The 11,496-nt window shown below is 45.2% G+C and overlaps 1 protein-coding gene across 1 annotated transcript; it reads left to right on the top strand.

The window, feature by feature from the left end:
* Positions 1–4,062: 4,062 nt before the first annotated feature.
* Positions 4,063–11,361, top strand: LOC124266023. Its single transcript, XM_046700832.1, has 5 exons — positions 4,063–4,179; positions 8,676–9,158; positions 9,313–9,349; positions 9,528–9,620; positions 9,769–11,361. The coding sequence occupies exons 2-5, from the start codon at positions 8,676–8,678 to the stop codon at positions 10,188–10,190; spliced, it is 1,035 nt and encodes a 344-aa protein (XP_046556788.1). The 5' UTR covers positions 4,063–4,179; the 3' UTR covers positions 10,191–11,361.
* The last annotated feature ends 135 nt before the right edge of the window (positions 11,362–11,496 follow it).

Below are 11,496 nucleotides of genomic sequence, written 5' to 3'. Positions count from 1 at the left end.
GTTTGAGTCCTGTGAGTACTGAGGATGTACAGGTGATGTTTGAGTCCTGTAAGTACGGAGGATTTATAGGTGATGTTTGAGTGCTGTAAGTACGGAGGATGTACAGGTGATGTTTGAGTCCTGTAAGTACGGAGGATTGATAGGTTATGTTTGAGTGCTCTAAGTACGGAGGATGTACAGGTGATGTTTGAGTGCTGTAAGTACGGAGGATGTACAGGTGATGTTTGTGTGTTGTTAGTACGGAGGGTGTACTGGTGATGTTTGAGTGTTGTCAGTACGGAGGGTGTACAGGTAATGTACTGTAATCACTGAATATGCGCAGTAACTAGTGAGAATGTGCAGATGATGTTTGAGTACTTGATATTCCTTACAAATGTCGAAGGGAGGTTCAGATTCAAAAGGGATGTAGTCTGTGTCTAGCCCTATTGTATTATGAATGCTCACCACACGCAAACAACAAGCCCACGTTGTAACTATCACTGCATCCATATCAATGTCTCACAAATGGGATATCCGGTGAACATTGGTTTCTTGCTTTCTTTCTTTCTATACAGCTCAAACTCAAAACTCCGTTCCTATGAACTGGTCCAATACAAAAACCTTTACTTATCTAAACATCGCTGTGTGGGGAATTTTGATTATGTTATTTATATCATTCGCAAAAAATGAAGAGAGGACCGGAGAGTTGTCCACCGACGGGTCCGACTGCGAGCTCGAGGTATCACCGCGGGGACAGTACCAACGACGCAGGACATGCAGGGTCACTCGTACTCTACATCAGCCTTTCACGGGGACAGGGTCGGTTCGTTGAAACGTGCGGGAGAACTCTTGCACTTCGTACACTGAATACTGCACGTGTTACACTGTATATTGCACTTGGCACACTGTACACTGCACAGTATGGGCGTCCCCTCACACCCCTAGTCACCTACATACAGACAACATACAAAACAGTATGAGGTGTCCCCTCACACCCCTAGTCACCTACATACAGACAACATACAAAACAGTATGGGTGTCCCATCACACCCCTAGTCACCTACATACAGACAACATACAAAACAGTATGGGTGTCCCCTCACACCCCTAGTCACCTACATACAGACAACATAGAAAACAGTATGGGTGTCCCCTCACACCCCTAGTCACCTGCATACAGACAACATAGAAAACAGTACGAGGTTTCCTCATACCTCTAGTCACCTGCATACAGAAAACATACAAAACAGTATGAGGTGTCTCCTCACACCCCTAGTCACCTGCATACAGACAACATACAAAACAGTATGGGTGTCCCCTCACACCCCTAGTCACCTGCATACATCCGACATACAAAACAGTATGAGGGGTCCCCTCACACCCCTAGTCACCTGCATACAGACAACATACAAAACAGTATGGGTGTCCCCTCACACCCCTAGTCACCTACATACAGACAACATACAAAACAGTATGGGTGTCCCCTCACACCCCTAGTCACCTACATACAGACAACATACAAAACAGTATGAGGTGTCCCCTCACACCCCTAGTCACCTGCATACAGACAACATACAAAACAGTATGGGTGTCCCCTCACACCCCTAGTCACCTACATACAGACAACATACAAAACAGTACGAGGTGTCCCCTCACAACCCTAGTCACCTGCATACAGACAACATACAAAACAGTATGAGGTGTCCCCTCACACCCTAGTCACCTGCATACAGACAACATAGAAAACAGTATGAGGTGTCCCCTCACACCCCTAGTCACCTGCATACAGACAACATACAAAACAGTATGAGGTGTCCCCTCACACTCCTAGTCACCTGCATACAGACAACATACAAAACAGTATGGGCGTCCCCTCACACCCCTAGTCACCTGCATACAGACAACATAGAAAACAGTATGAGGTTTCCTCATACCTCTAGTCACCTACATACAGACAACATACCAAACAGTATGAGGGGTCCCCTCACACCCCTAGTCACCTACATACAGACAACATACAAAACAGTATGAGGTGTCCCCTCACACCCCTAGTCACCTGCATACAGACAACATACAAAACAGTATGAGGTGTCCCCTCACACCCCTAGTCACCTACATAAAAGACAACATAGTCAAAACAGTACAAAAGGTGTCCCCACAACCCTAGTCACCTGCATACAGACACAAAACAGTATGAGGTGTCCCCTCAGACTCCAGTCACCTGCATACAGACAACAAACAAAAACAGTATGAGGTGTCCCCTCACACCCCTAGTCACCTGCATACAGACAACATACAAAACAGTAGTATGAGGTGTCACCCCAGACACATACAAAACCCTAGTCACCTGCATACAGACAACATACAAAACAGTATGAGGTGTCCCCTCACACCCCTAGTCACCTGCATACAGACAACATACAAAACAGTATGAGGGTGTCCCTCACACCCCTAGTCACCTGCATACAGACAACATACAAAACAGTATGAGGTGTCCCCTCACACTAGTCACCTGCCTACAGACAACATCACCTGCTAGTCACCTGGATACAGACAACATACAAAACAGTATGGGTGTCCCCTCACACCCCTAGTCACCTGCATACAGACTGCAGTACAGACAGACAACATAGAAAACAGTATGAGGTTTCCTCATACCTCTAGTCACCTGCATACAGACAACATACCAAACAGTATGAGGGGTCCCCTCACACCCCTAGTCACCTGCATACAGAAAACATACAAAACAGTATGAGGTGTCCCCTCACACCCCTAGTCACCTGCATACAGACAACATACAAAACAGTATGAGGTGTCCCCTCACACCCCTAGTCACCTTGATACATACTTCACAGACTGGTGTGTGACGTAGCCACTTTGCTCGCTCTCGCACATGAAGACGCTGCAGACATGGTAATAAACGTGTCTGTCAAGTAGTTCAAGTAGGTAGTGTAGTTATTAGGGGGTAATCCCCTGGTTAGCCAACCCTTTCACGGGCATGACGACATTTGCATTCTGGGAAAGCCACGTTTTTCCGGCCTAAACAATTTCATAGACAACAAAGGTAGTAGCTATACAGTGTCCCCGATGGCAGACCTCTGCAGCTATTCTCAAGGATTCGATATGAGGCGTTTTGGTACACGTGACTTATGTAACTGCAGCTCTTCGTGGCCTCACACAACTCCGTGGACACGTGACTTAAAATAACTTGATATAATGAAATGGGAACGCGACACCTTGCACCGCTACCTTGCCGTAGTCCTCGAGAGATCGACATTCCCGGCACTCAGCATGTGCACCTGTACAACAACAATCAACGTCCCCTGTGTCGACACCAGCAGCTAGGAAGTCCTTCAATCCAGTACTGCAGACACATATAGGCCGCGCGTACAACCTCACAAGGGGTGCAAGGCTTGCGAGTAACAATTTTTATACTTCTTTGTACATCGAGTGTCAGTGTGCTTAGATCCGATTCGGTGAAAATAGGATAAAATGTGTGTTTTAACCTTACAATTTCTTGGGCACTCTTTTACAAAACGCAGCCTAGGTCAAGGTTTAAGTTCAGATTGAAGTTTGACAACGCAATCTCAGCTTGATCTTAACACGCTTTGCCTTACTTACAATGACAAGGACACACACACACACACATACGTACGGACACACACGCACGCACGCACGCACACGCACACACTATACGATTTAAGACGCACTTATACCATGTACGATTCAAATAAACATTTCCACTCTCCACACTAACAAACACTTCCACAGTGCAAGACTAACACACACACCTCCATTCTGTACCACGCTTGCGCACCCACACACACTTGTATCCTAGACGACCTGGACGAGGCATGCCACGATCATTCCGATTAAGCGAGCAAGAAGCTGTTATTTGCACGCAAGAAAAAGTAAAAGGCATTTTGCAAAGATTCTTCCTATCTTTAAATTCCAACCTACATTCAGTGTATCTGCGGTATCTGTGGTATAGGTCACCCGGGGCAGCCGGGTGTATGCAAGTGACAGTGTATATAAATAGATGTAGACGCCATTTGGATATAAATATATACATATATGCTTACACGATTGGCTGTCGACGCAGGTGAGGGCTCCAGGTAGACATCCAGGAGTTGCGGGCAGGTAACATAACAGACCTTGTTTTCAATCTCAAGTTACAAACAGCAGCAGCAGCAGCCACAGGTAAGTCTGATATACCTGACAGGTAACAATGGCGCAACTGTCATCAGTGCGCACGTTTACACATGGGAAAACAACGCTGTATACTAGGGGTTGACGTTAGTGTTACGTAACATCCACAAGTTATCTAGATTATTTAGGGAGAAAATAGGCGGGTTTCCAACATTTTGCGAGCCATTGTTTCAGCCAGGTACACCCCATAGTTACCTGAGAAAAGGGGGTCGGTAAGTAACAGAAGTACTGTAGTGAAAACAATTTAATTAATATTAACTGAATACCATTATTTTAGCACAATTGTGTTCCGTGTGTCTAAGATATCTCAAGTTCAGAGCCTCAGACCCCAGTCCTACAAGAACCCTCATATCGCCATGTAGATTCACGTGTCGCTTTGGCATCAAGCCAGTAGCGTTCGTGGAATCAATACACATTTGATATAAGCTGGAAACATATCAGTAGGTACATGTAATAGTTTGTACTTCAGTTCAACATATACTGGCATTTCAAATTTAATCATATATTGGAATTTTAACCATAAAAATATGTTGATACCTAGAACTATTATAAACACCTGATATCAGTGTAAAGACGAAATGTCAGTGTCTATTGTAAAGACGAAATATCAGTGTCTATTATAAACACGTGATATCATTTCTATTATAGACACGTGATAGCAGTGTCTGTTATAAACACAAGATATCAGTGTCTATTATAGACACGTGATAGCAGCATCTATTATAAACAGAAGATATCAGTGTCTGTTACAAACACGAGATATCAGTGTCTGTTACAAACACGAGATATCAGTGTCATTTACAAACACGAGATATCAGTGTCATTTACAAACACGAAATATCAGTGTCTGTTACAAACACGAGATATCAGTGTCATTTACAAACACGAGATATCAGTGTCATTTACAAACACGAGATATCAGTGTCTGTTACAAACACGAGATATCAGTGTCATTTACAAACACGAGATATCAGTGTCATTTACAAACACGAGATATCAAACACGAGATATCAATGTCATTTACAAACACGAGATATCAGTGTCATTTACAAACACGAGATATCAGTGTCTGTTACAAACACGAGATATCAGTGTCATTTACAAACACGAGATATCAGTGTCATTTACAAACAAGAGACATCTGTACCTCAAATATATCACATGTATACATAACTGATATGTACACATAAATAACTGATTGCAACTGGAAGGTACGAAGATAAGTGAATGTTCCATGGTGTGCAAGTGGAGTTAACATTAACACTGTAGAAAGTGAATGTAGATGTCCAGTTGTTCCAGCTACTGTAAGGAGATATGTTTATCAACACTGCAGTGTACATTACCACTGTCAGTATCGTGATGATGTCAGTCCCTGGGTTACCTGCTACCTGACCTACTAGACTTCAACCCGTACTTGATAAACACACTGGTACACTCACCCAACTCAGTCACCGCCCATGCGGTCGCTATGTATGCATATATACACGTGTATCAGGACAAACACCATCTAACACAAGCAGATCTAACAGTGTTTAACACGAACACTACACGGATCTTACCCACATACACACACTACACCAGACCTACCAGTAACACACATACACTACAACAGACATACCACTAACCCACATAAACACTACACCAGGCCTAACACTGACCCACATACACACACTACAACAGACCTATCACTAACCCACATACACTACAACAGACATACCACTAACCCACATAAACACTACACCACGCCTAACACTGACCCACATACACACACTACACCAGACCTACCACTGACCCACATAAACACTACAACAGGCCTACCACTAAACCACATACACACTACACCAGACCTACCACTAACCCACCTACACACTACACCAGGCCTAACACTGACCCACATACCCACTACACCAGACCTACCACTGACCCACATACACACACTACAACAGACCTACCACTGACCCACATACACACACTACAACAGACCTACCACTAACCCACATACACACACTACACCAGACCTACCACTGACCAACATACACACACTACACCAGACCTACCACTGACCCACCTACACTACACCAGGCCTACCACTGACCCACATACACACACTACACCAGACCTACCATTAACCCACCTACACTACACCAGGCCTACCACTAAGCCACACACACACTACAACAGACCGACCATTAAGACCTACCACTGACCAGGCCACCATACAAACACACACACTACACTAGACCTACCACTGACCCACACTACACCAGACCTACCACTGACCCACCTACACTACACCAGGCCTACCACTGACCCACACACATACACACTACACCAGACCTACCACTGACCCACATACCCACTACACCAGACCTACCACTAACCCATCTACACTACACCAGGCCTACCACTGACCCACATACCCACTACACCAGACCTACCACTGACCCACATACACACACTACACCAGACCTACCACTAACCCACCTACACACTACACCAGGCCTACCACTGACCCCCCCCACACACACACACTACACCAGACCTACCACTGACCCACCTACACACACTACACCAGGCCTACCACTGACCCACATACACACACACTACACCAGACCTACCAGTAACCCACATATACACACACACTACACCAGACCTACCAGTATCGCACTAACACACACACACACTACACCAGACTTACCAGTAACCCCCCCACACATGCACACACTACACCAGACCTACCTGTAACCCACTAACACACACACACACACACACACACTACACCAGACCTACCAGTAACTCACATACACACACACACACACACACACCACCAGACCTACCAGTAACCCACACATACATACACACACTACACCAGACCTACCAGTAACACACACACACACACTACACCAGACCTACCAGTAACACACACATACATACACACACTACACCAGACCTACCCGTAACCCACATACACACACTACACCAGAACTACCACTAACATACATACACACTACACTAGTAACACACATAAACACTACACCAGACCTACCACTGACCCACATATACACACACACACTACACCAGAGCTACCAGTATCGCACTAACACACACACACACTACACCAGACTTACCAGTAACCCCCCCACACATGCACACACTACACCAGACCTACCTGTAACCCACTAACACACACACCCACACACACTACACCAGACCTACCAGTAACTCACATACACACACACACACACACACACACTACACCAGACCTACCAGTAACCCACACATACATACACACACTACACCAGACCTACCAGTAACACACACACACACACTACACCAGACCTACCAGTAACACACACATACATACACACACTACACCAGACCTACCCGTAACCCACATACACACACTACACCAGAACTACCACTAACATACATACACACTACACTAGTAACACACATACACACATACACACTACACCAGACCTACCACAAACCCACGTACACCCAGCACCGGGGTGAGAGGAAGACCTCATAGCCCCTATATAGTAATACAGTAACTTCAATAAACAGACATTGTAAAGAAATCCCTTCATGAGTCACCGAACTTGTAAGAGTATTGAGTGGGTAACAAATATTTAAAGTGGTTGTGGTAAAACCGGAGCTGGGCCTATTATGCACGTTCCATTTGAATGGGTCTCCATGCCCCTATGTTCAGCCCAAGCATATATGTTATCTGAAAAGCTAAATTTGCTGCTGATAATAGTTGACCCACCAACGTTCACATACGACCAAACTGAAATCGGTTCACCAGATGTCGACGATAACAATTTGCACTGAAGTATTTACATATCATTCAAAACAGGGATATTTCTAATGTACCAAAAGATTGTTTTATATGTCATGGATTCCCATATAGTGACTTTCAGTGGAGAGTTCACAGTTCTGTATCACTCTCTAATACTGTATGCTATGTCGGTAACACGAGATGTTAAGCGTTAACCGCCACTTGAGGCCAAAGACAGTTTACACAGTAGGTATTTATACAACTGTAGGGTGACTTGGCATTATTCAAATTCGTGTGCATAATAACCAGGTCATTACAGCCCTTCTATGTTTTATTGTAACTCCAAGTTTGTATGAATGTGTTACTTCATCCCTTCTGTACATATTCATGTGAAGGACGAGGCTGCTAATCATGCCATCATGTCAGAGTTCAGTTGATGATAAGATATGTGTGTAAAGTCGTATACATATGACGTATTAACGCGCCACTATCTATATAGGACATCAGACATCAGAACAATACACAGTCAAGACATGTCAATGAACAGGAAAGACGTATGACGGCTGGCGTTATAAAAACCTATCTTGAAGTAGTGTACCCGTGTAGGTAACAGAACACCATGTAGGAACACCGTATATCCTGATGTCCAGAATAGCTCTACCGGTAAACGCTATACATGATACACCAGGAAGATTTTTTTCTATAGATGAATCAAAAGGACTTCTTGGAGTCAGAAATCCCCAGTACTTCAGTCATGAACGGAAAACCTCAACGGCTCTGTCGACTCGCTCGTGACACTAGCATTTCTTCTGACACCTCAACAGCATCAGATATGTCAACGGTTTCTACAAGCGACTCTGAAGCCCCACTTGTTTATACTAGTGGAGGTAACTACTACCAGAAGCCTCAAAAATCAGAGAACAGGGGACTGATACTGGTAGTTGCCATGTGTATGTTTGTGAGTGTGGGGGCCCTCTGTTTGAGTCTGCTCCTGTACACGGGCACACTGCAGCCCCACCCCCACCCAACAGCACCACAACAGGCCGTGTGTCTCCCCTGCATGGACATCCTGACTACGCCCTTCCCCGAGCAGGATGACAACATTCACCTGCTGGACAGACACTTCGAGAACCGGACGATGATCTGCTGTGCCAAAACACCCAAACAGTTTTCAATAATGTTTGATAAGGTGAGCTGTGACTTTTGAATCCTAACTTCTCCATATGGCTAAGACAATCCCAGAAAGGTTGCTCTTTAAAGATAGTCAGATACAATTTCAGAAAACACTAGTTACAACGTGTGTCTAGACAATAACACCAAAAGCATTTGTCTTATGGTTGCAGCTTGTGGACCGCAAGGTGAAGCAGAAAGAAGTCATAGGTAAGTTCGGCTAACGTGACGTGAACACGGAAAGTATATTTTGTACAATATATTCAATATCAGCTTTGTTCTAGTGGGGTTCAACTGTGTGAATGTTGACCCCAGAGAATGATAATGCGTGTTTAGTTAGTTATCCCTTATACCGAAAGATGTTATCAACCAACTTTGTTTTTGCCAGCGTCCCTTCAGCAGGAGTCTAGACAGCAGGTGGCAGCACCTAAGTCAACTACAAGAGTGGGCGCCCATCTGCTAGCTGGACTTCAGAAGACAGGTTGGTGCCAAACTTAACATAAACCTGACTGCTGGTAACACAGAAAACAACAGATTACAGAAATGTCTCGCGAAAACAGGTAACAAGACGCTCCCAGTAGAAACTACGTGACACTTAAACAATGTTCGTCTTATTTTTGTTGTTGTAGAGTCCAAAGAGACCCAGGTGCGGTCCTGGCTGACCAACCACCCTCTTTCCTTCATGCAGGGCCTCCATCTGCACGCTGACCGCCTCGTGGTGGAACACAGCGGACTGTACCTTGTCTACAGCCAGGTATACTTCAAGGTGAACATGGACGAGCCCTCCACCCGGTCCCACCCCCCGAGTCTGCTGGGGCATCTGGTGCACCGTTACAGCGTCACCATCCCGAATGGAGGTCGGGAGGAGTTGCTACAAGCGGCACACTCGTGCTGTGGGAACGGCAGTGACAGCCTCTTCCTCCATACCAGCCACGTGATGGGTGTGTTCCAGCTGAGCAGAAGGGACGAGATCTACGTGACCGTGTCTCGCCCAGGCCTCATCTACCGCGACCCAACACGCAGTTTCCTCGGTGTGTTCAAGTTGAACTGATTCTACTCTTGGAGCATCCCTCTGGATACACACCTACAGCAGGTATCACCGCCAGGTATCATTTAACACGCTGTATAGAGGGGCAGGTTCACACAGCACTGGTGTTACGGTGTTTAGTCTCTGCGTGGAGGTGTGGACAGCGAGTGACCCTCACTCAATATAACTATTACTTTATATAGCGGCAACACAGAACATTTAATGGCGTGTCTGGACGCTTTGTGATTAGCCTGCTCCTAGAAACACAACTACCATTGTGCCAAAACTAAAATCACTTGTACATACCCATTTACTGAAGCTCAAATCATCCCCTTACAAGTGTCCCCCAAACTGATGATCCTTTAGGTGACTAGCTATAGCTCCGTGTACAGTGAGTACATGGATGCTCTAGTACTGGCCCGGGGCGTCCTGGTGCACCAAGAGACAGAGACAGCATGTCATGACGTTGTGATAGCCATTGCTACATCAGACCAGAGACCATATAATAGACTGATCAGACCACTGCAACAATGCAGGCTATACACGAATGACCAAGGCGATTGAAAGGAAGTGAACTCTCCCAGGAGTATGTCTCTACAGATTCGTTAGCGAACTGGCTTCAAGGCCTCCTCTTGTATATCATGATTGTTTATCTCCAGACTACTTGTGTGCTGGGTGGGACGTTCATATGTTTACAATAATCAAGGTGACGCCAAATGGCAATAGCGAAGCTCAGTGCTGTGATATTTTTCAAATGTCTAAGCTAGACAGACATACATACGTTCATTCATTTATTCATTCTCACATGAGGTCCTAACACACAGATACAAGCATACACACACAGACAGACAGACACACCCTAACACACAGACAGACAGACACACCACAACACACAGACAAACAAACCCTACAACACAGACACACACGCAGATAGACGGACAGATGGGCATAGAGACAGGCACACACACCGACACAGGCACACATACAGTCAGACACACCTGCAGACAGGCACACATACAGTCAGACACACCTGCAGACAGGCACACATACAGTCAGACACACGAACACACTGACAGAAACAGACATAACGATCTCAGTTTTTTTATAATGCATATGTTTGATTGCATTATGCAAATACGTAATGCTCGTATACTGTTTTTGTTCATGTAAATAAATATAAAGCATGTTCAATGTTCTGCAGCTCATACAAATTACTTCGTTCAATCACACCAACACATCGTGTAAACTGGTGTATGGGGTGTGTTTCACTGCCAGAACAGGCGTTCAGAGAGTCGTGTTATCCGGATGTCAGCTGACAAAGATAGACAAT

This window comes from Haliotis rubra, unplaced genomic scaffold, assembly GCF_003918875.1.
Source record: "Haliotis rubra isolate DU_JTF1 unplaced genomic scaffold, ASM391887v1 Scf1228, whole genome shotgun sequence".
In the NCBI taxonomy this organism is placed as follows: Eukaryota; Metazoa; Mollusca; class Gastropoda; order Lepetellida; family Haliotidae; genus Haliotis; species Haliotis rubra.
This window is presented reverse-complemented; position numbering and strand designations above follow the sequence as displayed.

Bases quoted from the DNA above. Each gene is read 5' to 3' on its own strand.
- LOC124266023 (XM_046700832.1), top strand. From the start codon at position 8,676: ATGAATCAAAAGGACTTCTTGGAGTCAGAAATCCCCAGTACTTCAGTC. The intron at 9,159-9,312 runs GTGAGCTGTGAC...TTATGGTTGCAG, and splicing joins TTTCAATAATGTTTGATAAG to CTTGTGGACCGCAAGGTGAA. The intron at 9,621-9,768 runs GTTGGTGCCAAA...TTGTTGTTGTAG, and splicing joins AGCTGGACTTCAGAAGACAG to AGTCCAAAGAGACCCAGGTG.